Source organism: Panthera onca, chromosome A3, assembly GCF_046562875.1.
Source record: "Panthera onca isolate mPanOnc1 chromosome A3, mPanOnc1 haplotype 2, whole genome shotgun sequence".
Classification (NCBI taxonomy): Eukaryota; Metazoa; Chordata; class Mammalia; order Carnivora; family Felidae; genus Panthera; species Panthera onca.
In genome coordinates, this window is record NC_138341.1 from 114,583,574 (window position 1) to 114,608,813 (window position 25,240).

At 50.3% G+C, this 25,240-nt stretch overlaps 1 protein-coding gene across 3 annotated transcripts; it reads left to right on the forward strand.

Moving 5' to 3' along the window:
* Window positions 1-1,404: 1,404 nt before the first annotated feature.
* On the forward strand, window positions 1,405-22,925 carry BPIFB1 (BPI fold containing family B member 1). 3 transcript variants are annotated; one of them, XM_060615587.3, is made up of 16 exons: window positions 1,405-1,474; window positions 3,793-3,949; window positions 4,925-5,066; window positions 5,673-5,780; window positions 6,677-6,826; window positions 7,581-7,662; window positions 10,626-10,689; window positions 12,457-12,545; window positions 13,540-13,719; window positions 14,648-14,701; window positions 15,217-15,375; window positions 17,194-17,261; window positions 17,759-17,804; window positions 18,688-18,751; window positions 19,689-19,765; window positions 22,632-22,925. In XM_060615587.3, exons 2-16 carry the CDS (start codon window positions 3,835-3,837, stop codon window positions 22,662-22,664), a joined length of 1,431 nt encoding a protein of 476 aa, XP_060471570.3. In that variant the 5' UTR covers window positions 1,405-1,474; window positions 3,793-3,834; the 3' UTR covers window positions 22,665-22,925. The 3 variants fall into 3 exon arrangements, with proteins under 3 accessions (XP_060471570.3, XP_060471561.3, XP_060471578.3); XM_060615578.3 differs by having other exon boundaries at window positions 1,422-1,580; window positions 22,632-22,924; XM_060615595.3 differs by having other exon boundaries at window positions 1,422-1,580; window positions 12,460-12,545; window positions 22,632-22,921.
* The last annotated feature ends 2,315 nt before the right edge of the window (window positions 22,926-25,240 follow it).

Below are 25,240 nucleotides of genomic sequence, written 5' to 3' on the forward strand. Positions count from 1 at the left end.
TCTCTTGTCCCCCTGCAAGATTCAGCAATGGCCCTCTCAGCTCTGAGCCACAAGCCACAAATCAAAGCAGGGCAGCAAGGATGCCTCCCCAGATCACGTCAAAAGGCAGTGTTCACATCCCGCCCTCCCAACACTGGCCTGGAGTCACTTGGGGAAAGGACAGTGGGTGGCAAAGAGCTTGTGGTCTGGACTAGGTAGACTGGACTCCAGTCCCAGCTCCAGCAGCCCTGGCTGTGGGACCTGGAGCAAGTCACCCACCTCCCTGAGCCTCAGGTGCCTTTGGTGAGCCCGGGGCTGCCGACAGGTTAAATGAGGCAAGGTTTGTACCCAGGCAGTGGGTGATAGGGGTCCTGTGGGACCATGGCTTTGTTCCCTCGGTTCGCAGGCACGCCTCATTACTCATTCGTTCCACACATGTTCGCGGAGATTCCTGAAGGCGGGCGCAAGGCACAGTGGGTATAATCATTCCCCAGTGAATCACTGAAAGTACTTGCTAAGTGCTACGTGAGCATGCACCTCAGTTCACGCTCTCAGCAGCCTGTGCGGGAGGTGCTACTATATCATCCCCACCGTATCGGTGAGCACACTGAGGCCCAGAGAGGTGAAGTACTTTCCCCAGGGTCACACAGCAAAGAAAGGCCCATCCTATTACAAGCAGTGATAACATAGCAACAACCACTCACATTTATTGAGCACGTACTCTGTGCCAAGACCTATGCTCTGAACCGTGTCCGCTGTGCTCCTCTCAGCATACTAGTACGTGGGTGCTACTATTGTTCCCATTTCACAGATGAAAAGCTGAGACTTGGAGAAGTTAGGGAATGTCCCCCAAGTCACATATCATGGAAATGGTGGAGCTAGGACGCGGACCCAGACTGTCCTCAGGACCTTTTATATCTGCCAAGCTGTAGAGACATCCCCAGATAGGTTTTGAAGTCAGAGTTCTGGCTGAATCCTGGCTCTGCCATTTGCTGACTGTGTGAGGCAGGTTCCTCCGTGGTGACGTTGTGATAATGGTACTGATCCTGGTGGGGACGAGGTTCCATCGACATGACCAATGTAAAGCCTAGGGTGGCACCTGCCATGTTGTAGGCGCTTAATACATCGTCACTGCTACCGTTCTCATCATTGTCCCTGTGGGAGTGACTGTCCAGAAGGCAGGGAGCCCCTTTCACAGGCCACACTGTGCCTGATTCAGTTCCTCTGCCAGGTGCCCCAGCGCCCCGCCCACCCCTCATGGCGGCCCAGACCCTCCTCTCTCCAAATCCTGGGAAGCTGGAGTCCCAAGGCTGCCTCCAGGCAGGGATGTGGTTCACCAGCAGCCACAAATATTTACCTTGGAGACCTCAGCCCAGCCCAAGGTCTCAGCCCAAATGCAAAGGGTGACTTCCCAGACTGGGGTGTGTAAGATATAAGGTTAGACTTCCAGACCCAGTGTCCGAGGAGAGAAGACTGAGGACTCCGGCGTGTCCAGGTAAAGGTGTAGGAAACGGCCTGAAAGCCTAGGGCACCAGAAAGGTTCTAAGCTGGAGACACCTGTTGCAGGCAGGTCAAGACCAGGAGGGAGGCCTGGCCTGGAGGTAAGCTCCCTTAGTCCACTAGGACCCTCCTAGTAGAGGGTAGAGGCTCTCAGCTCTCAGCTCCCTTGCCCAGAAGACCAAAGAGCAGTGACGAAGGAATTGGACTGGCTGAGTCTTTCCTTGGCCTGATCCCAATGACATAAACCCACCCTGCACACACCAATTATTCTGTGCCCAGCTCTATGCTGGAGTGATTCTGGGGACAAAGAGAAGTATCAGACTAACCGGGCCCTCAAGTAATTCCCAACATGGGCCAGTGTGATACATGCTGTGCTCAAGGAAAGACCAGGGACATTGTGGTAAAGAGCAGTCAAGAAAGGCTTCCTGGAAGAGGTGGCATGTCACTTGAGAAGCCAAGCAGAAGTTGGCTGGACAAAGGAAGAGAGAAAGGCATCCCATTGTAAAGGGAACCGCATAAGCAAAGGCCAGGAGGTGAGGTATGATGTGGCGGGTGTGGGTATGGTGCTTGGATCTGGGGAGGAGACACTTTTCCACAGGAGGGGATGGTACCATACTATTGGCTCCCTGAGCACTCTGATCAGAGGACAGGGTGGTGTGCAAAGATCATGAAGGGAAATAGGGTCAGGGTGTTTGAAAGAAAAAGATTATGGAGTGGGGTGGGGGCTTCCTGGGCAGAAGAGCAGGGTGCCGGGCACTACCTCTCTTACCTTCTGGCTTTGATTCCAAGGTGGTTCCTTCTGACCCCAGTATTAGTTATACTACCATCATCATAAAAACAGCCAATACGCATGAACACTTGTGGCTCATTCAATCTTCCCAACAACGCTGTGATACAAGTACTATAATTACCCCCTATTTTTACAGATGGAAAACTGAGGCTCAGAGAGGGTAAGTCATTTGCCCAAGATCACACAGCAAGTGGTAGCAGCAGGCCTCCAGCTCGGGTCTATCATGGGCCCTGAGGCCCATGATATTTCTCCTCCACTCTCAGTCTTGATGGCCCAGACCTGCTCGGTTGGGCTGGCTCAGATTCCCCGTTTTCCCAAGGCTCCCGAGGCCATTCATTCATTCAGCAACCATTTATTTATTAGACACCCACAGGTGTTTGGGACACAATGCCAGGTGCTTGGGACACAATGGGGAGCAGGTAGACCCAACACTCCTCCCAGAGCTCACAGCCCAGTCTGGGAGACAGATGTTGAACCATTATAGCAAGTGTCTCGGAGAGCTCGTGTTGCCCTAGCCGAGAGACACATGCCATCCAGATGCCATGCTTGTCTTTGGCAGCAAGAAACCCACATGCTGAGCCAAGCAAGGGCTTGGATCTCCAGGTCAGCATCTTCCCTCCCTCCAAGCAGGAGGCAGAAGTTTGCCTGGGGGCTTAGAGACTGAGCCAGGGTGCAGGCTGGAGGGCTCAGGACCAGCTTCCAGGGGCTGACGCTCTGCCCCATGGAGGGCACAGAGCAGCCAAGGAGCAGCCAAGTCCCTCTGCCAGGAGGCACCCACGGGCCTCTTCCTCCCTCTCTCTGCCCTTCTCTCCCTGGGTTCAAGCAGCCACCTATCCCTTCTCAGGCCCCTTCGCATCAATCAAGCAAATTTCCTGCCCACTTTGCGTCCTACCTGAATAACCATTGCCCTCCCTTTTCCAAACGTCCTGTCCTGGGCACACAGCAGTCCCCAAGGCAGCATTTCTCCAAGCATAGTCCAGGGCCTCTGACTGCAGGAAGGGAAAAACTTTACAGAGAAAGGGAAATGTGAGCAGAGTTTAAAGGATGAATAAGAGTTCAGCAGGCAGATAAGGAAGGGGAAACACACTACCGGAAGCAGGAAGAGTTAGAACAAAGGCACAGAAACAGGAGAGAATGGGGTTATATTCTGGGAACTTCGAGCAGTTTGGAATGACTGGAACTTTATAGAGCAAGAGGGGAATAAGCAGGAGGTGAAGCTGGCCAAGGTTGGATTGTAGAGGGTTTTAAGTGCCAGACTCTATGAAGGCAGGTACTATTTCATTAGGCCCATTTGCTAGATGAGAAAACTGAGGCAGAGAGGCTAAACTGATTATCTAAGGCCACACAACTAGCACCTAGTGGCAGAGGCAGGACACAGACCCAAAAGTCGGGCTCCAGAGCCCACACTCTTAACCACATCACTAAACAGCCTCTTCTGGACTTTATGCCCCAAGTCACCAGGCATGGTGGGCCTGTCCTTGACCTCTCTGCCCAGCTAACAGGGCCTTCTGTGCTCACCCCAGGTTCCTTCACCTATCACGCGCTGCTCACTGATCCCCAGAAAGATGGCCGGCCCATTAACCTTCACCCTCCTCTGTGGTTTGCTGGTAGTGACTTTGGCTGAAACCACCCTCCGCCCCCCTGCGGTTCTTAGCCTCGGCCGTGAAGTCATCAAAGAGAGTAAGTCTCCGCTGCCCAAGCCTCACTGCCATAAGGCAAGAGGGCAGGTGGTGTGGCCCTCCGAAGGAGGGAGGGAGTCCCCCATCACTGGGGGTGTGCAAGGCACAGCTGTGATTCCAGATCCAGGGTGAGACTCGAGAGGATGAGTTATAAAGATTAGGAGTGTCTATGATCTCAAGAGTCCACGATTCCAAGATCCTCCCTTAAATTCCATGATTCCACTGGGCCCCTTCCTTCTTTACGTCCCTCCAGAGCCTCCATGGACAAGGCTCCACATTTGCCAGCTGGCAGAGGAGGAATATTTACGGGGCCCACCTCCATCGTCACGGAGCAGACAAAAAGATGCGGGCTGAGGGAGCTGGGGTATTTATACCGCGATTCCCATCAGTCATGGGCTGAGGGCTGCTTCTGGAGCTGCCTCTGGAGCAGCTGGAACTTCTGACCTGCTCTTCATACAAGCCAAATGGGCTCTGGCCGCGGGGGGAAAGTCCAGCAGGGACCAGAACCCAGGACTCCCGGCTTCTCCTATCTCAGCTCGGCACCTGAGGCTCTTTGGACAACAGGCCCATATGATGTGGGTGCCAGAGAATTGTTAGCAAGTGTGTTTTGGCAGCAAAACCAGCCCCAACACAGTCTTGTGGGTTCCCTGCCTCTTGGCTCCAGAGCTTGCTGCCGGCTGGCGGGTGGGGTGCAGGTCCATACGCAGGTATCCTGGCCAGTGTTCCCGCAGAGGCTGGCAATGCTCGGAGCGTGAATGGTCCCACCTATGCCCCTACCTTCGTCTTTATGTGAAAACGGCTCATCTAGACCACCATCCTCAAAGCCATGTCTCCACAGCAGACGGTCATCCATCCCCTTGCCCTTACATCCGGGTCCAGGTAGCCCTGAGCGATGCCCCCTCCCAGCCTGAAGCCACTGCCATGCCGTCCGTCTTGCCCCTCCTGCTGGACCCTGATTTCTAGGATCTGCCTCCAGGGCTGACACAGGAGCTGAAGGATCACGACGCCGTCAACATCCTCCAGCAGCTGCCACTGCTCAGCACCATACGGGAGAAGCCAGCCGGGGGCATCCCCATACTCGGCAACCTGGTGAACTCCATCCTGAACCATATCATCTGGTGAGTGGAGCGGGACAGACCTAGGCGCTAGCTCGTTCCCCACACCTCCTTCAGAAGCTCCCAGAGGAGTTAACGATGACCATAAGAGAGTGACACAGGTACCCTAACAGGGTGACCCCAGAGGAGGTTCCCCTGGGGTAGGAGAGCGAAGGGATAGAGTGACACTTCTCAGTGGAGGTAACAGGAGAGCCAATGACTCCGTGCTCACCAGAAGACAAGAAGAAAATGGCATTCCAGGCAGTGGGACCAGCCTGGGCAAAGGCACAGACGGGTGAGAGTCCGTCAGAAGAGCTGGCACTCAAGCCCCCAAGGTGAGGATGGAGGTCAGCGGGGCCACGTCACAAAGAGTCTTCCCAGTCAGCCCAAGGAACTGGGATTAGTCTCCAACATGGGGGAATCATGGGAGCATTTTGAGCAGTGGTGACAGGGAGGGAGGGGGCCAGGCCATGTTGGCGAGGAGTCAGGGGACAGGACTTAGGTCCAGCTGCTGGCCAGAAACCCCTGGCTGGCCACCAGGGGAGACAGGAAAGATGCAGTGGGCAGGTTTGGGGATGATACTCAGCTGAGCATAAGGCATGAATCTCATGTCTCCCATGTCCCACCTAGGCTGAAAGTCACCTCAGCCAACATCCTCCAACTGCTGGTGCAACCCTCAGATGAAGGCCAAGGGCTGGCGGTCAAGATCCCCCTGGACATGGTGGCTGGACTCAACACGTGAGTGTCTCCTCAGTCAGACACAGCAGGCCTGACAGGTTCATTTACACATCGCCCCTTTTCTCCAGGCAGGTATCTGGTAAAGAGAGTCCCAAGCAGAGGGAAGAGCAAGTGCAAAGATCCTGAGGCACCTGCTTTGTCCAAAGAATGGCAAAGAGAGTGGAGAGAGGGGGAGAGAATGGTGGGAGGTGAGGGCTTTGTGGCGCTTTGTGGGCCAAGGTGAAGACTTGGCTTTTACTGAGTGAAATGGGAACCATGGAGGGTTCTGAGCAGAGGAGGGACAAGACATGATTTAACTTTTAAAGAATCCCTCTGGCTGTGTGTTTGGAAGCAGGGAGGGTGTCCAGAAGGGAGGGCGTACTGTTACATTCAGGAGGAGCCAGCGATGGCTTGGACCAGGGTTTGGAGGCAGGAAGGTGGTGAGCAGTGATCAGGCTCTGAATATGTTTCAGAGGTAGGTAGAAGAAACAGGATTTTCTGATGGACAGAATGTCAGAGAGAGAGAGAGAGAGAGAGAGATTGAGAGAGGTCAAGACTGTCCCCAGGGATTTTGCCTGTGCAACTGGCAGGATGGAGTGGTCAGCAACCAAGACGGGAACGATCATGAGAGGAGCAGGTTTGGGGAAGGAGCTGGAGTTCAATTTTGTACATGTTAAATTTGCAGCACCTGTCAGGACATCTGGGTACAGAGTTGGGTATCAGTGTGGGAGCTGTTGACATATGCAGAGGATTTAAACCAGGAGAGGGATCCAAACCCTGAGACTGGGACATGGTGGGGTAGAAACTGGGGGAGATGCAGAGAATCAGCAGAGGCGCTTGAGCTGGGAGGTGAGAGAGACAGACGGCATGTTTGCCCGGACCCGGGGCTGAGACAGCACGGACATCTCCACTCCCAGGCCCCTGGTCAAGACCATCGTGGAGATGCACATGCAGACAGAGGTCCAAGCCATCATCACAGTGAACGCCAGTGAGAGGGGCCACACCCACCTCATCCTCGAGGACTGCTCCAATAGCCATGGGAGCCTGCGCATCAGCCTGCTGCAAAAGTGAGTGTGGCCACCTGCCTCCGGGTTCCCACCGTGCCCGGGAGGGGACCAGGTGGTGGCCTTCCCCCATTTTACAGTTGGAGAACACTGAAGCCCAGAGAAAGAAAGGGACTTATATCCCTCCTGACTCTTGGCTGAAGCTCCTTCCAGGGAATCTGTGATGCCAAAGAAAGTTCAAGACATCAAGAGCAGAATCAAGGATGGTGGGATTTCAGGCATCATGCCAGGAAGTGGGGCAAACATTTGAAGGAGGAGAGGAGCCACATTCCTAGGGCGCCTCAAACCACCTCAGGCAGCCTTGAGTGGAGCATTGGGTAAAAACACACTTTGGAGTCAGGCAAATGCATCGTCTTCATTCACTGTCTGTGCAATGCTGGCAAGGTGCATCCCTATGCCTCCGCTTCCAGGCCACAGTGACAGGACGAGATCGGGCTGCAGCCATAAGCATTCCCCACAGTGCATGGCAAACAGCCGGTGCTCAAAAACGTGCTTTCCTCCACTTCTTATCAGGAGAATGGGGACAAATGCCAATGCCATCATCCCAGTCTCCAGCACACATTTCTAAAGACAACCCCCAGCCCCTAGTTCGTGAGAAGTCTCTGCCACCATCTACATCTGGCTGGGGGTCTACTCCACACTCCGTGCTGTGTGACCATGAGCAAGTGTCTTCTTCCCCTGGGCTCTGTGTTCCCTTCTATAAAACAGCGTCATCTCTGGCCCTTCCTAATCTCTCTCCCCTTCTCCTCTCCGCAAGGCTCTCCTTTCTGGTCAACTCCTTAGCCAACAAGGTCATGAGCCTCCTGGTGCCAGCCCTGCCCAAACTGGTGAAAACCCAGGTAAGTGGAATCACGGCCTCTCTGGCCTGCAAAGATTGCTCCCCCTGTGGGTCTGGGGTGGAACTGCAAGCTGGTGCTAAGGGCCCCGTGTCTCCTTGAGTTAGGAAAACTCTGGGCCTGACCATTCTTTCAGTGGCTCATTGAGGCAAAGGTAACAGAACTGCCAGAAGTCACCCAGGAGGCCTTGAACAGCGATGTGCTGATAAATTATTAACAACCGACTCTCGAGAGGTTGAGGGGAAAGGAAGCCTGATTTGAAGCACTTGCTGATTTCTCTGGTATAAACACTTCCTCTGAGGCCAATTTCAAGCTACTAATGTGATGTCACTGAGCAGAGTTGGGAAGAATGGCACAGGAGCACACTATTGTATGGTATTTCTGCCACACGGATACAAGAGACGTAAATAACCTCAAGAGCAATAGATAAGAGTAAAATATAACAAAGTAATCAGGAAGTGATGAGTTTTGAATTCTCATGAGCTTTGCTTTTATTTATTTAGTTTTATTTAGTTATTTATTTAGAATTTAATTTTTAATAACGTCTGGGTTTAGCACATGGCTCAGAAATTCCTGAAAACTTAACACTTGGCCCTTGCAAAGCGGTCCAGGCTGGTTCTAGCATACATGAGTCTCCTATCAACCTGATCAACCTGTGGTCTTCAGGGGTCTGTCCCCCACCAGGCCCTGCTGGATCTATCTTTCTGAGGCAATAAACATACGTTAATCTCAGTGTATATGCCCATTATAGGGCACATATACAGTGAATTATAACTGTAAGTTGGATTCATTCACTCTGACCATTGATTTCCACTGTAAATTTCAAGATGGGTTCACCACAGTGGGCCTCCTGGAGATCAAAACACCTTGTCAGATAACTGATGTTCTTTATAAGAAAACTTTTTTGAATTGAAAAGGTGATATAATAACTGAAATGACTTGGGGGGAAAGTGCCCATAATCCTTCTACCTTAACTTGGCACCTATTCTCTCTTTTGTGTATATATTGCCTTCCAATCTCCATCCATATGCATTCATAGTTTTATGTGGCTCTTCTCAGCATCAATATAATTTAATAGTCCTTAAGCTATACGCATGTTCTATGCCACTATATAACATTCATAATTATTGTAATAGCTGCATCATACTTAATACTTCACTAAACCATGCAGAGAGACTTCTAAAAAGAATCTGAAAATGAAGAATTTTGTAAAATTTGTCTCTTCTTACATGAGATATTTTTTTCTTTTAAGATTTTATTTCTGCTTAGAGGTAGGAGTTTCTGAAAGTAGGACCCAGCTAGAAATTTTTTCCCAGTCTCCAACAAAATCATATTTTAACTGGCATCATACTTCACCAGCTAAAAATGTATTTTCCACTAGAAAATATGGCATAAAAATGTTCTTTGCATAATATCTCTTTTTAAGGGTGAAAGTTAAGTATAATGAATGATTCGAGAAAATTGGCATTTTGTTAATCACTATCGTTTCCCCACTGTGACTCAGTGGATTTGATTCAACGGTCATGTGAAAATTTTGCCTGAAATGAAGAGAAAAGGCACAGCATGCTTAAATCTGACAGGAGCCCATCTAGAAAATGCTGAAGCCCTTTCCAGTGATTTACACTGGAATGTAAATGTGGGCCCCAGCCCCAGCTGCACATCAGAACAACCTGGGATAGCTTTTTAAAATACTGATAGATACTCCAATGTCATGGGTGTGGGTGGCGCCCTAGTATCCTAGAGGGTTCTAGCTGGTATCCCGGACGATTCTAATGGGTAGTTAGGGTTGAGAGCCACTGGTGGAAATGAAAGAAAGAGAGTTGTGAGAGATGATTGCCAGCGACACCCTTCCCATGAGGAACAGGCTGGTCCCTGGCAGGTGAGTGGGTCTCCAAGCCCAAGCCCCTCATCCTCCCTGGGTTCTGGGTTGGCAAAGCAGCTGGGGGCAGGGAACGCGTTTTTCACAGAAAAAAGTTAACTGTTCATAAAAAACTTTCATAGGAAAAGTTTCTCAAAGTGCACTGTCCTCTCTCAAGAGTGGCAATGGGTGATCAAGCAGAAGATTCTTCCACCAGGGATATTGCATCTAAGACAAAGTGACAAAATCTCAGTGCACTGCCCTAGAAAATGTGCTGCCTAGAGCAGAGAACAAGGCTCTGGAGTCCCATGAGCAAGTGAGTGAAAGGTTTAACCTCCTCCTTAAGCAAAATAGGTGAGGCCAGGATTAGGTTAGACCAGAGCTTCTTACTTTCAGCATTACTGACAGTTGAGTCATGTAATTCTTTGTTGTGGGAGCTGTCCCACACTCTGTGGGGGTGTTTAGTGGCATCCCTGGCCTCTATCCACTAGATGTTGATAAACCCTCCCCCCAGTTGTGACAACTAAAAATGTCTCCAGAAAGTTCCAAATATCTCCTAGGCAACAAAATCAGCCCCCTGCTGAGAACTGCTAGCAGTCTTAGGGGAAGAAGAGCTCACTGGGCAAAGGGACGTGTTGGAGCTAGAAACCCACAAAAGGCACAGAGATTGTTCATGAGTCTGGCTGGGTCTGCCTTGCCCACCCCCGTTCTAGAGTCTGACATGCAGAAGGAACTCAGTAAACAGTGGTTGAATAAGTAAGTGAATGAAGAAATGAATTCTCCATTTCCCCTCTTATGGAAAACATGGGCTCCTGTGAACAGGACAAAGAGTCTGATGGGGAGGGCAGCTGGCTGGCCAGGCACACTGTGGACATAGGGGAAGGGACAAACCACTGCAAAAGATCCCAGGCAACACCAGGGGCTGGGGAGGGCTCCAGACAGCACGGATGGCTGGCGGAGTGGACACAACACCAAGTCCTCAATCCCATAGGCAAAAACCTCTATGGCCATGGACACATGGGCTCAGGCTGGGTGGGCCAGACACGGATCACTTGGGGTTAGGGTCCGGCCCCTCAGTAATGGAGTCTCTGCATTTGTGCTGTTGCAGCTGTGTCCTGTGATCAAGGAGGCCTTTGAGGACATGCATGTGGACCTCCTGAGCCTGGTGAGGGGTAGGTGAGCTCTCTCCCACCTTTTTCCTTTGCTGCCAAGCTGGCCTCCACGCTCTGGCTCTGCCCAGAAGAGGCCTCCCAAGTCACATCTGCACAGTAACTTGGCCCAGCAGCAAGTGAATGAGCATCCATGGATCCCTCCCAAAGATAAGCAGACAGGAATTCACCACAGCTGTGACTTCACAAGGACCTACCATGTGCAAGTTTATGTGAGCTAGATTTCCAAGTTCAAATCCCAGGTCTGCCACTGACTTGTTCTATCACTTTGGGAAAGCCACTCCACTTCCTTATCCTCACTTTCCTCATCTGTAAAATGGGGCTCATACATCCCTACCTCACAAGATTGTTAGTGAGGATTACAAGTCTACAGGAAAGTCCCAGGCACGCGGCAGGTGCTCTCTGCCTGGCACAGAGAAGAGTTTGCAAATGTGAGCTGAATGGATGAATGAGTGAATGAATGAATGAACAGATGCTATAGCAATTACTGTGGGCTTATTGAGGAGAGAAAACAAGGGAAAAAACAAAATGTGTGCTCAGGAAGGAGGTCGTTTCTCCCTTCCCAAGAGTAGCAGAGATGGGAGGACCCAGGCTTCTGTCCCTACATCACAACTGTACTGTCCTCAGAGGTCTCAGAGTGGGGATTAGCGGGAAGAAGAAAATTCTACCATCCACTGTTTCAGGATCTGAAGAAGCTCACTCAAAGGGTGACCATGGAGGAGAGGGGAGAGAAGAATGGAATTAGTACACATTGAACACCCACAAAGCACCTACTGGGCTGGGTGTTTTATATACACTGCCTCAGTGACTCCTCAGATAATTCCATAAAGTGGCCATCATTACCCCACTTCACAGATAAGAAAACTGAGGCTCAGAGAAATTAAGTCATTTTCCAAGTTCACAGAGGAAATTAGGGATGAGGAAGGTTTGAACTCAATTCTGCAAGTTCCAAGTCTGGAGTCCTTCATATATGGGCCAACTTAAATAGGTACAAGTCCTGTAAACCTACGAAGCACGTATTACTGTTATACCTACCCCCATTTTAAGAGGAGAAAATTGAGGTTCAGAGGTAGGAACAGACTAGCCAAGGCTACTGAGGCTCAAAGGGAAGTCTGTCTGGCTCCTCTTTTCCTCAGGAGCAGGGCAGGAGGTCTCTCCAGGGGAGCAGGGGATCCAAGGATTCACTGCCCCCGCCTGTCCCTGAACCCCTCTGCAGCCCCGCCCATTCCCGGGCCCAACAGCCAGGGCAGATGAGACACCACTGCCACCTGGCGGCCAAGTGGGGAATCCTGAGGCAAACACAAGCAATCCTTTGCATAGATGGGCGTGCACCAGGTACTCTGTCCCAGGGGGAGATGCATGCAGATCACCATCCCCTGGAGGAGGTGGAGAGTTATAAGCAATAGTTCAGTCTTGTTCCAAACCAGGACTCTGGCACAGGACCGACTGGGTTCAAATCCTTTCACAGTATGACCTTGAGCAAGTCATTTTGCTCTTCTGAGCCTCAGTTTTCCCATCTGTAAAATGGGGGTAATAATAGGCCCTACCTGCTAAGGTTACTGCAAAGACCAAATGAGTGTAAGTGTAAAGGTTTAGCACAGCCTGCGGTGCTTGACATACGCTCAGTAAATGTCATTCCCATCATCATTATCAACACTGCTATTCCTGCTCCTCCCTACAAACAGAAAGCCCAACCGGCCGAATGCAGCCCCCAAAGCGCCCTGTCCAATACTGCCCTCCTCCCTCACAGAACTTTCTTCTTGTCCCAAGCAGCGCCCATTTCCCTCGGCTCTAACCACCTGGAGTTTGACCCTCTGTCTCCTGCCATCAAGGGTAATGTTATCCAGCTGAAGCTGGGGGTGAGTGTCATGGGGCCTCAAAAGTACAGCAGGGACATCACTGCCCTTCTCTCACCGCCAAAGATCAGACACCACGGGTCTGTTTCAGGGGAGAAGATACCGCTCAGGGTTAGGACACGCAGGCTGATTTAGAAAAATCTCCACGGGCCGAACGTGTCCCACGCACACCATCTTGATGGAGGAACGCCAGCAGGTGGAATCCAAGGGCTACACGCAGAACGTCAGCCCCAGTGATCTGTCCTCCGACCCCGTTTTCCCCACTCAGAGGCCAGAGTACGCACCGGTGCTCTTGGCCTTCCTCTCAGGCAAGCCCTGCCAAACCCCAAATATCTGACGACTTTGAAACAAGAGCCCAGGACCAAGACCCATCACTGGGGATCACACAGACCTAAGTTTCTCTCCCAGCTCCACAACTCCCTGGCTGTGTGACTTTGGGCAAGTTTTGTCACCTCACTGAGGCTCAGTTTCCCCATCAGTAAAATGTAGACAATAAAGTCACCAAGAAGATGAAGTGGCAGGCAGAGGGGGCCAGTAACCGTCAGCTGTCTGTAAAATGTGAGGCCGTGCACTCACACTGGGGCTGGAGTCCCTGAGGGACCTGGCCAACCTGGAAAGCCTGAATCCCAGGCCAGTTTTCACGGATCTTTTGGGAAGCTGTCACAATCAAACATTTTAATCGATTTTGTTGCAGTTTTGAATTTTCCCTTCACCCAAAGGGTTTCTGAGATATCTGAGAACTTAAAACCTAAATGCTAAATAAGGTATCTAGGTTTTAAAAACAGAGATTAACTGAGGGGTGCTAGAGGAGTAGAGGTTGCTGGCCACCTGAGATAACTCATCACCTCAGGCAAGATACTGAATTCCAGGCTAAGCTTCCGGTCAGCAAATGCAAAAAGGGAAACAGGATGAACGGTGTCATTTTCTTCTAGGTTGCTATTGGCTAAGACTTTGGAGTTAAGGTTCCCAGCCAACTCTCTGCTTTGTGTCTCTTTAGGCCAAGTTGGTGAACTCTCAAGGAAATGTGACCAAGTGGTTCAAAGAGTCTGCAGTTTCCCTAACGGTGCCCGCCCTGGACAACACCCCTTTCAGCCTCACTGTGAGGCAGGATGTGGTGAATGCTGCGGTAGCTGCCTTGCTCCCTCAAGAAGAACTCGTAGTCCTGTTGGACTATGTGGTAAGTCTTGGCATGAGAGGACGGGGCCCCCTCTGCTACATCATGGGAATTTCCTGAATCAAGGGGCCTCAAGGACTGCCCTAAGCTTCTGAGCAGTAATCCCCTGTCAGGCTCAGTTTAAATCCCTCCAGTAATGAAGAGCTCACCCCCTCCTCAAACAGACCCTGACTCTAACATATGGCTCTAAAGCTGCAACTTTCCTTGTAACATCCAGTGCCAGACCCAGTTCTGTCCTCTGGAACCTGATACAGCCGCTTCCTCTACCAAATAAGAGTCCTGTCAAGCCAAAGGGCATCTTAGATATTGAGTGGTCCTGGGACAGCAATCGTGCCCCTGCTGTCCACTATGGAGCCCACGGCAGACATCACTAATCAATCAGGGTCCCCCTTACAATTGAGCCTAGATGCCGACACGGCCCCAGAATCCTTATATTAACCCAGCGTAGCAGACAATCACCACCCATCAGCTGGAGTGTGTCACCTCCTCTCGAATGACCAATGGGGAAACTGAGGCCCAAAGCTATGGGAGGGTGGCAGGAGTTCGGGTCAGCTGACAGGCAACAGATAACCAAGGTCTTGGAGATTAGAACTCAAGAGTAAGGGACCAAAACGATGAGCAAAGAGAAATGGTCACTGGCAACCACATTCATGACAATAGTAAGAATTGGGTCACTTCTCTATGTCCTCAGGGAGCAGGGAGCTGCCCAAGACCCAGAACCACCAACTCACAGTAAAACGCCAGGCCAGTGAGAACCCCATGCCCCACAGCAGCTGACATAGGGGCTGTTTTCCACCAGTGACAGTCATGGGGCCTGGACCATCAGACCCACCAGGTTTTCTGGGGGTCTGGGGATCTGGGCAATGGGGCTGCTGGAGGTGTGCCTCCCTTCCCCTCCAGCTGACCCACTCTGCCTTCCCCTCATCCTCAGCTTCCTGAGCTGGCTCGCCAGTTGAAGTCAAGCATCAAGGTGATCAGTACCAAGGTTGGTCCATTCGCTGTCTGCAGTTTGATGGGTGCTCGCTGTGATCTGTGCACTGTCCTCTGAGGAGCAAAATACATGTAGGACTGTTCTGTTTCCTTCCAGCCCTAGTGTCTGCAGCAGACCGGGTCCCTGTCCTCACAGAGTTTCATTCTAACAAGACAGTGTGACCTGCATCAACATTACACAGATAATATTTCAGTTACAAGTGTGGTGACAAGGGATAGATTCTAGGGGTTATGAGGGCATTACTGGGACACCTGATATAATCCAGGAAATTAGAGAGGGCTTCTCTGAAGAGAAGGGTATTCCAAACAGGGAGAAGCAAGACCAAGGGCTGTGAGATGGGGAGAACAAGAATTCGTTCCAGGCTCTGAGAGAAGGACAGTGGCTGAAGTACAGAAAGGAAGTAGGGAGGCCAGGAAGGTGGACAGGAGCCAGGTCACAGGGGCTACATGGGGCCTGTGAGCCATGGGGAGGCACTTGGGAGGCCTCATGCGGATCTCATATCTTTCCAGGCTGCGGATCAGCTGGGGCCCACACAGATGGTGAAGATCCTAACTCAAGAGACCCCAGATCTCCTTCTGGATCAGGGTACTGCCAAGGTGGCCCAATTGATCGTGCTGGAAGTATTTGCCACCAATGAAGCCCACCGCCCCTTCTTCACCCTGGGCATTGTGAGTCCAATTGTCTATGGCACGAGCAGCAACCTGGGGGACCTTCCTACTCACTGGTCTTATTCACCCCCTCTTGCTTTGCTGTTTCCAGCACTCTTGGCAGGGATGGGGGAGGGGGAGTTCTGAATCAAGAACCAGGAGCTTTGGTCCAACTCTGGTCCTATGACTTTATTAGTTAGGATCTTTAGGTAGAAACTTAATTCACATGCACAGAAGGAATTGTATTAGTTCATATAACTGAAAAGTCCAGACGGTCTAGCTTCAGAAATAGCTGGATCCAGGTGCTCGAACAATGGCATCTTCATTCTTCTCTTCCCACCTGGAAGCTGTGTTTTCCTATGTGCTGCCTTCATCCTCAGACAGATTATCTTCTCATGGAAGTGCCCAAAGCTGTATCAAGATATCAGGTTGGCAACATCAGCTGAACCAGCCTCTTTTCCTCCGGGTAGTTGCAGCAAAAGTCCCAAAGCTAACTCTCATTGGATGAGCTTGGGTCATGTGCCCATTCTTGAACCAATCAGTATGGCTAGAAAAATACACCTGAGTCGGGAGTTTGGCTGTATCCAAACCACACAGACTGAGGGGGAGAAGGGTAATTCCTCTTCTGAAGTATGAGCAGAACTAAATCAGCTCCAAGTAAGTTCTTGATTGATTTTCTCAGTAGCCCCAGCAGGTCACATCTCAGAGTTTCCATTTAGCAGGGGGATTCTGTGGGTACAGGTATAGAGGTGGGGGGTCCCCAAAGGATAATCCCAATAGTATGGTATCTTAGGGTCGGGCCCTAGAAACAGAGCCTAAGAGAAGGATTCTTACAAAAGTAATTTATCGGGGAGAGCTGCCAGAGAGTCCCATAGAGGAGATCTGAGTGGGGCCCCAACCACATCCACGACAGAGGGCAAAGGGCAAAGGGAAAAGACAAGGCAGGATTCGTGTTTGGGCACTGGAACCATGCTTAACCAAGGAGTCTGGAAGTATCCGGCTGTTGGTAGACTAAAGTTGGCACTCTCCTTACAGCACGGTTGCTGCGTATAGTTGTGCAGGTTGTTCACCCACACTGTCAGGGGGTACTGTTCACAAAGAATACAGGATGCACAGTGCCCTGGCTTCCTATGTTAAAGGATATTCTGACCCCGCAACCAGCAGGAGGAAGGGACTGCCCATGCCAGCCTCGCTCTTTATTGACTTGGCCCCTCCTTGGCCAATGGCAGACACTTTTCAAAAGGCCATCAAGCCCAGGCCTGCAGGACAAGTCTGGTCTCTGGGTGCATCCGACCTGGAGCTGGAGCCTGGCTCTGCCCTCAGGCTCACCCAGCCCACAGGTCAAGTTGATGTATATCTTTGACGCCCATATTGGAGACCTTGCTAGCTACTGACCTTCCAATAATAACAAGGGTTAATATTTACTGGAGGCTTACTGGTCTTCTTTGTCCCTCAGTTTCCTCACCTTTACAATGGGGTAATAATAGGAGCCTCTTCACGGGGTTGTGAGGATCAAAGGAGATAATCAGATAAAGTTACCAAAACACTGCCTGACACACAATGAGGGCTCTATGCATATCGACAGCTGTAATCATCATCATCATTGCCCACAACAACCCCATGTTGTAATCTGGTCAGCAGACGGTGGGTACAAATACTGTCTCATTTAATAGAAGAGGAAAGCGAGGCCCAGAGAGGCCAAACCCTTTCCCAAAGTCAGAGCCAGTAGCTGAGATCTAGACAGTGTCGACCTGACCCCAGATCCTCCTTCTATAACCTCACAGCCCATGCTTGACGCAACTCCTGAAAGAAATGGGGCCTGGGCTTCTCTCGTTGCAGGAAGCCAGCTCAGAAGCTCAGTTTTACACCAGAGACGACCAACTTATGCTCAGCTTTAACGAAATCAGGTAAACATGTAAATCACTGTCTCACCCTGTGACCAGTGGGATGTTTCGAATCTCTGGGGTGTGAGCATGGATGGAATAAAGGCTACTCCTAGATGGGCAGAAAGGCGACCTTGCCTGGACTATCCCGCTTTGGGGACCAAATGTCAGAGAAAGGGAAAGAAAGGAAAGTGGCCTTGCAGCAGCCATGGGAACAGCCTGCCCAGCACCATCCCCTCAGCTCATTCTAAACACCTCCAGGACAGTGGCTTTGACAGTCAAGCCCAGATGCTGACCCCAAGCCCAGAAGCACAGGGCTCCAGCTGCCCCTTGTACTTCTCCCCACACCCCATAGCCCTCCTGTTGCCCCAAAGGGAGTTCAGGGGTTGCAAACTAGAGCCTGCTGGAACAAGTCAAGCTCTACATAGTAGGTGCTCCATAAATAGTTGTTGAGTGAGTGAATGAATGAGTGAATGAATGAGCCTCTGAGGGGCCATTCTCACTGGCATCTTCTGTTGCAGTTCTGATCGAATCCACTTGATGAACTCAGGCATTGGCCTGTTCAATGTGAGTATTAATAGATTGTCCCTGGGGCACAGGGGAGAGCCCGGGATGGTCCATTTCAAAGACAGACATTGACCAGGATTTGTTTCGAACAAGGTCCCCATAGGCAGCCCCGTGGTGGGCTGGCCAGCCTCCACGTTATCAGCCACAAAGTCCAACCTCCTGGCTATGGTGTTTACTGAGCATCTGCTATATGCCGGACACAGCTGAGAACGTGCTAAATGCTCACAGATACACAATTACTTTTCTTCTGTAACATTTTGGTCCTAAATGAGAAAACAAATCCCTTCTTTTTGCAATCTCATTTTGCTCATGTAGACTCATCTCAGTGACCCTGGACAGCCCCTTCCCTGAGGTCCTCTGTTTCCCCAGCTGAGACAGAGTGGATCAGGGATCTCAAACTGGCTGCTTCCTGTCTCCTGCCATGGTTTCGTTTTGTTTTGTTTTTTGGTCCTCATGTTTTGTTTTGTTTTTTAATTTTTTTTTTTTTTTTTTTTTTTTTTTTTTTGGCTAATTTTTAAGTGGGGAGGTTCTCACATGAAAATCAGAACTTCTGGCTTCACCAGAGAAGTCAAAAGTTGGGAACCAGGGTGAAATTCCCCCAGGGCAAATTCAGCTAGAACAGAGCAGTGGAGCCCCTGAGGGCAGGGAGTGCATCCCTCTAATATTCCCCAATCCCCCAGATGGGTTTGTATGTCTGGTCCCAGTATGTCTGGTCCCCTGGATCCCTCACATCTCTCACTGGCAGAGGCCTGGGATTCCAGTATGTCTCCTGGCTGCCCTGATCCTGGGGCTGGGCCATACCCATTCTAGGAATAGCTGGGGGGTGAGGGGGGCGGGGACTCAGGATCCTCAGCCATGGTAACAATGCCCCTCTCTCTCACAGCCTGAACTTCTGAAAAACGTCACCACTGAGATCCTCAACTCCGTCCTACTGCCAAACCAGAATGGTGCGTCCCTTTGCCGTCCATCACCCCCACTCCCTAGGGCTTTGAGGGTGGATGCTTCACTCCACCCGCCTGCATCTCACTTTTCTGTCAAATTCCACCTCCTCCAGGAAGTCTTCCTGGTCACCCAACTAGAAATGACCTCTCCCATCTCCAACTTTCCAGCCCAGTTCCTTTACTAGTGCCAGTACATAGGCATGCAAAGACAAACCAGGCAATGCTCCCGCCTCACAGGGCTGATGGCAGAGAGACAGAGGTGTAAACAGACAACTAGGACACGCTCAAGGTGCCTCAGGTAGACCTGGGTTCAAGTCCCGATTCCCCTTCTTGTTGGCTACCTGGCCTTGAGCAAGCTGCCTTATCATCCTAACTCAGTTTCTCCATCTGTAAAATGGGAAAATAAAAGTACCTTGCTCAGGCACATAAAGGAGACGATGATTTTAAGGGGCTGAAAGAGGTGCCTAGCACAGTTGGGTCTCAACGTCTCTTAACTATTCCTGATGTTTGCATTGTTATTTGTGTTACTAGAGGTGGAAGTCAAGAGAAAAGGTGGAATTACTCTACTTAAGCCCCAAGTTGGGGAGGGAGACGTGAATTACTAACCTATGCCAACGACATCTTTTTCATTATTTTATTAGAGTAGGAAATCTCAACGTACAGGCACCTCCCTTGTGAATGACAGGGAGGTCATTCCTTATGACAGAACAGTCATTCTGGCTGTTCTTTAGCAGAAATGTGGGAGGAGGTGAAGAGTGCCCTTTGGAGCTACCAGCTACTGTGCTGGAAGCACGGGGAGGGGAGATGAGGCTGGGTGGATGCTGGGGCCAGAGAACCGGCAAGAAGCATGAGGCACAGTCTGAATTGGGTGTGCCAGGTCCCGAGTTCCCTGCCCACGGCTGCTCTATCCCACCCCAGTCTCTGACCACATTCGTTATTTCAGGCAAACTAAGATCCGGGATCTCGATACCGATGGTGAAGGCCTTGGGATTCGAGGAAGCTTCGAGCTTTCTTACCAAGGTGAGTGGGATTAAACATCCTGCCCCAGGGAGGGCACAGTTGCTGGGGGAGCCCTGAGCTAGGAGGTAGGGCTCGCACTCCAATGCTGACCCCACTGGTCACTCATGGGGGGCCTTGGACAAGTCCCTTCTTTTCTTGTGGCCTCACTTCTTCATCTATAAGTGTAAGAGTGCGACTGTCCTAGCCTGGGGTGCATTTGTCTCCGGCTCTTTCTGTTCTACCTGTTACTCATTCATTCATTCATTCATTCACTCATTCATTTGTTCATTCATTCAGTAAGGCTTGGCACACAGTAAATGCTCAATAGATGCTCGCTGAGCAATGTCCCCTTGACACCTACTAGGGAGTGAGACTATCACAGCATCACTCCCACCCCCAAATATTATCATTAACAATATTTAATAGCCCATAATCACTCTGTGCCATTCAACAGCATCTTGTTCAGTCTTCACACTCACCCTATGTGGTATATCCCCATTTTGCAGACAGAGAAACTGAGACTCGTGAATGACAAATCCATTTCCAAGGACACACACAATAGGTGGCAAAGTTGGGATTTGCACTCTGCACCTGCCCTCATAACACCTGCTTTGGTCCCCAACTTCTGCAGGAGCCAATGACAGTGAGGTGGGCTCCTCTCAGTCAGCCAGCCAGTCAGCAGGCATTTATTAAGCACTTACTGTGTACCAGGCACTGATCACAACAGTGAACAAAACAGACAGAAACCCCTGCCTTCTTGGAGTTTCTAGTCCACTCTAGGTGGGAGAGACATTGAAAGCAGATTTTTTTTTTAGTTTATTTACTTATTTTGAGAGAGACAGAGACAGCATGAGTTGGGGAGGGGCAGAGAGAGAGAGACAGAGAGACCGAGAATCTCAAGCAGGCTCCGCATCAGATGCAGGCCCCGAACCCACAAAACCGTGAGATCATGACCTGAACTGAAACCAAGAATAGGATGCTTAACCAACTGAGCTACCCAGGTGCCTTGAAAGCAGAATTATTAAGAATTAAGAAAATCCAGGGAGGCTGGGTGGCTCAGTCGGTTGAATGTCCAACTCTTGATTTCAGCTGAGGTCATGATCACACAGTTCCTGAGAGATCAAGCCCCACATCAGTCTCTGTTAAGCAGCACAGAGCCTGCTTGGGATTCTCTCTCTCTTGGTCTCTCTCTCCCTCTTTCAAAATAAATAACATTAAAAAAAAGAAAAAGAAAAAGAAAAAGAGGGGCACCTGGGTGGCTCAGTCAGTTAAGTGTCTGGATTTGACTCAGGTCATGATCTCGCGGTCCGTGAGTTCGAGCCCCGCGTCAGGCTCTGTGCTGACATCAGAGCCTGGAGCCTGTTTCAGATTCTGTGTCTCCCTCTCTCTGCCCCTCCCCTGCTTGTGCTCTGTCTCTCTGTCTCTCTCTCTCAAAAATAAATAAAACATTAAAATTTTTTAAATAAATAAATAAAAAGAAAATTAAAAAAAGAAAAGAAAATCCACAGGTGATTTCCCACCCTTCCATGGCCAAGGTGTCCAACCTAAGGCCAGAAGGCCAAACTCCTATTAGCCCTGATTTTCCTAAAGTTGTGGATTGGTATCAGTGAATTCCTGAATTATTAAGTTCTGGAGAAATTCACAAAGGAAAGAAGTCTCAGAAATGCCTCTCCACATGCCACGAGATCACATTGGTGGCAGGGTAGGAGGCTTTGTTAACTAGCTTCCAAGGCAAGTTGTGGATGACTTACTACCAGCTGCCCACCCCCAAAATCTGTGTCTGCTCTTCAGCTGGCTGCGATGGACAAAAACAAGGACAGCGCTGTGGATAGTACAGAGAGAGGCTGAAAGTCTAGACTCAGAAACCAGAGGACCATTTCAATCCCGGCCCTGCCTCTCTCTAGCCATGGACCTCAGGCAGGTCCTTCAGCCTGAGCCCAGCTTTCTCATCCATAAAACCCAGCAGACGTATGAATACACAGGTCTTACTCTAACGGACTACATTGCAATGATCCAGTTAAAATATAAGCAGTTTATCTAAAATACATACTACACTCAACTCATGTTGGATGAACAGCAGTGTCCATACAACTAAATGGCTAGAGCTTGGTTTATTTCACATATCTCTTCTTAGGAGGCATTTAGCTACTTTCCTCTATTTTTTTTTTTTTTTAAATCAACTTGCATTGCATGCTCCATCATTTGTACTTTGGGTTGGAAAGGTATCGTTTCATTCTTTGGGTCTGTTTCCAAGTTTCCTGTTTTGCTCTATTCATTTGTTTTGAGATAGCAGTCCATCGATTTCCTTTTTATAGATGTGTATATGTTTTAAAAGCTAGCCAGAGGAATGAATAAGTGGATAGATATGAGATAAAGCAAGTATGGTTTAGAAAAAGCTAATGACAGAAACTAGGTGCTAAGTATACAAGTGTTCACTGGAAAATTCTTTCCACTTTGCTCTGTTGAATAATTATCATAATAAAATATTGGGGGAAATCTAATAGGTTAAGTTCCTTCCATCACATTTAGTTTAAAAAAAAAAAGAAGAGCATTGTTAAAAAGTTAGCTTGCCTGGACCCAGTGAATACACCTAAGTATCTGCATTTTATGAAACTTCTTGGGGAGTTTTGGTGATCACCTGGGCTCGGGGATGACAGTCCTACACAATCCCATACTTTGCATGCAGACACTTTACCTGTGCTCCAGACCCCTGCACAGCATCACTGTTCACAGACAGACCCTACTCCTCTGACCCTTCCAAGAATTCTGTGTGAGTTCAGGGTCATGATTCCCAAAGCCAGCGGTCACCTTGTGGAACACACACCAGCATAAACCACAACAAGGTAGGGGGTAAAACACTGAATTGGTTTTTCTCCTCCAACTCAAGGATTCTCTTGTGATCACCCCGGCCTCCCAGTAGAGCCCTGGACCCCCCTCTTGTCTCCCGTGAAGACTTGGATGATGGCCATCCAGGGCAGGCTGGGTCCCAGTAGGAGTATGGAAGCCAGCTCTGTAGACTGTCTCTCTCTGCAATAAATAAATACTTGTCTGTGACTCCTACAGCGTTGAGTGTATCTTTGTCCCAACTCAGGAGTCATTTGCAGGTTTGGGAACTGAACATCCAAGCCACATCTGAGTCATGTTTAGGCACATCTCAGCCAATCTGGCCTATGCCCGAGCTATGCCTGGGCCGTGCGTGGACTATATAAAGATAACATCCAAGATCATGGCTGCTTCCCTGGGTTTCAGGAATAAGGCAGTCATTTGTGCCCTCCTTCCTTCTGTGCCAGCCTCAATAACACCTATGGTGGGACCATCTCTTTGGTGGGGGACACATGTTTTGTTGATCTAGACAGAGTGATGGATTGAGGGCTCTCTGAACAGTGTGACTCTGGAGAGAAATGAACTAGGGTTTGAATTCTGGCATGACCCCTCAACAGTAGTTTGACCCTTGGGATGTGGCTTCCCCTCTATGGGCCTCAGTTTCCCTCTCTACAAAATGAGGAGAATCGTAGTCCCCACCTTGAATGGCTATCATGAGGATGAAATGAGAGAGAAGTGTTCCTGGCACATGGAAGGTACTCAGACAATGTCATCTGTGGGTGATGTCATCGTCACTATTGTTACCTGGACTTCAGGATGTTGGGCCTTATCACTAAAGGCCCCTCCCACTTGGACAGTGTGTGACTGCCATTGTCTCCCTGATGTTAGCAGGTTCAAGACAGACAATAGGGCCCCTGTTCTCTAGACTCAGGCTTACCCCAGGACACAGAGGTCTTCAGGTACACAAAGGACCTCAGAGGATGGGACATTGGGTATTTCAGGAAAAGGCATTAACCACCTTCAGGGTGTAAACAGGCAAGTGAATGGTGACAGCCTGGGAAGGCAGCCAGGAAGGAACTTCTCCTATCTACAAGACATGGGCGAGGCCAAGAGGGACACCAGGGGACAGGACAAGACCCTGCTCGAGACACTTACACAGGGTCAGCAAACACTTGCTGGGCAGTTGCTGAGTGCCAGGCTCCGCAGCTTCCACATACACCCACAACTCCCAGACACAACTTTGCCATCTGTTCTCCACACATCACATTCCACTGTTTCTCTAAATCGTACTGAGTCTGGGGTTTGAACCATCTCTGACCAGGAAGATGAGAAAGTCAACCTCCATCTTGTCTGGGGCAGGTCCCTCCTGGCTCCCTAGGGTCGTGCAAGGATCTGAGGGGAAGGGGGGCTTCGAGGAGCCTGGAAGATGGGGCAGGGCCTCTCTCTGGTCTTTGGTCCCATCTGGTTCCAATGATGGGATCCCTGTTCCACCCACGACCCTTCAGAGGACAGTGGCTCCAACGCCCAGTCTGAGGCACTTCTCCGAAATAGCCATGGCTCCGGGGTTCCAGCCACCCATGACCTCTTTCTGGAGGAGGGGCTTCCTGGAGGTTGATGGATAAATAACCCGCTTCCTCACCGCCTGGGGCAGGGGGCAACTCCAACCCCACACAGCACCCCACAGGTCCGAGCTCAGGTGCCCACGGGGGTCACTTGCTCGAACACACCTTTCTGGGCCAGCTCCTTCTCCACCTCTTTCCCCCTCTACCAGCAACTCCTGGGATCACCTCTCAAATCAGCCACCTGCACTCAAACCCTGCTCTCAGGGTCTGCTTCTGGGGAACCCAAACCAAGATAAGCATTTGCTCTACAGGTATCACGCTAAGGGTCTCGCCCGGCCTTCCCCACGGCCTCTGGCAGCCCCACTTGACAAATGAAGAGACTGAGACTCTGAACACTCACCATGACTACCAAGCAGCCCCTAACCATTACCCCACACTGCCTCCCTCCACTCTGTGCCTTCATCTCTGCCTCCCCACCTTTGGTCTCTACTTCCTGTAAAGAAGGAGAAGGGTTGTCTTCTGTGCCAACCTCCTTCTGTTTGGGGCCCCAAAGCAAAACCACCCTCCATGCACCTCTGAGGCAGGAACCCCCAGACCTGGAGCTCCAAGACTCCACCGCCTTCCTTGGCCAGGGAAGCGAAAACTCTGCTTCCAAGGCTTAGCAGCAGCAGCAAATAAAAAACACCAGTGATTCCTCAGTAAATTACCCTGCCTCACAGGAAGTACTACTCTCTTTGTCTTACAGATGAGAGAACAGGTAATACACAGTCAGTGAGTTGATGGGAACCCAAGCCTCCCACCTGAATCACGTCAGGACAATGACCCAGTATTCTTATTCCTCAAAATAACAGTGACAGCTAAACAGCCTCTAGTCCATGGGGATCGCTCAGTCCCCAGACAGGACTAAGCACTTCCTGTGAGATTAACATTCCCATTTTATAGATCCATAAACTGAGGCTCAGGGACAGACAATAAGTCCTTCCCAGGGCTTCCCTTTCATGAAGGAGACCCCCAGAAAATTCCCCATCTCTCAGCAGAGATTAGTCAATGAGGGGAACAGACAGAATCCATAGGGCTCCAGTCAAATTCGTCCCTCCTGCCTGGTTTAGAG

Coding starts and splice junctions, on each gene's coding strand:
- BPIFB1 (XM_060615587.3), top strand. CDS start 3,835: ATGGCCGGCCCATTAACCTTCACCCTCCTCTGTGGTTTGCTGGTAGTG. Junction 15,376..17,193: donor CCTTCTTCACCCTGGGCATT/GTGAGTCCAATT, acceptor CTCTCGTTGCAG/GAAGCCAGCTCAGAAGCTCA. Junction 17,262..17,758: donor CTCAGCTTTAACGAAATCAG/GTAAACATGTAA, acceptor CTTCTGTTGCAG/TTCTGATCGAATCCACTTGA.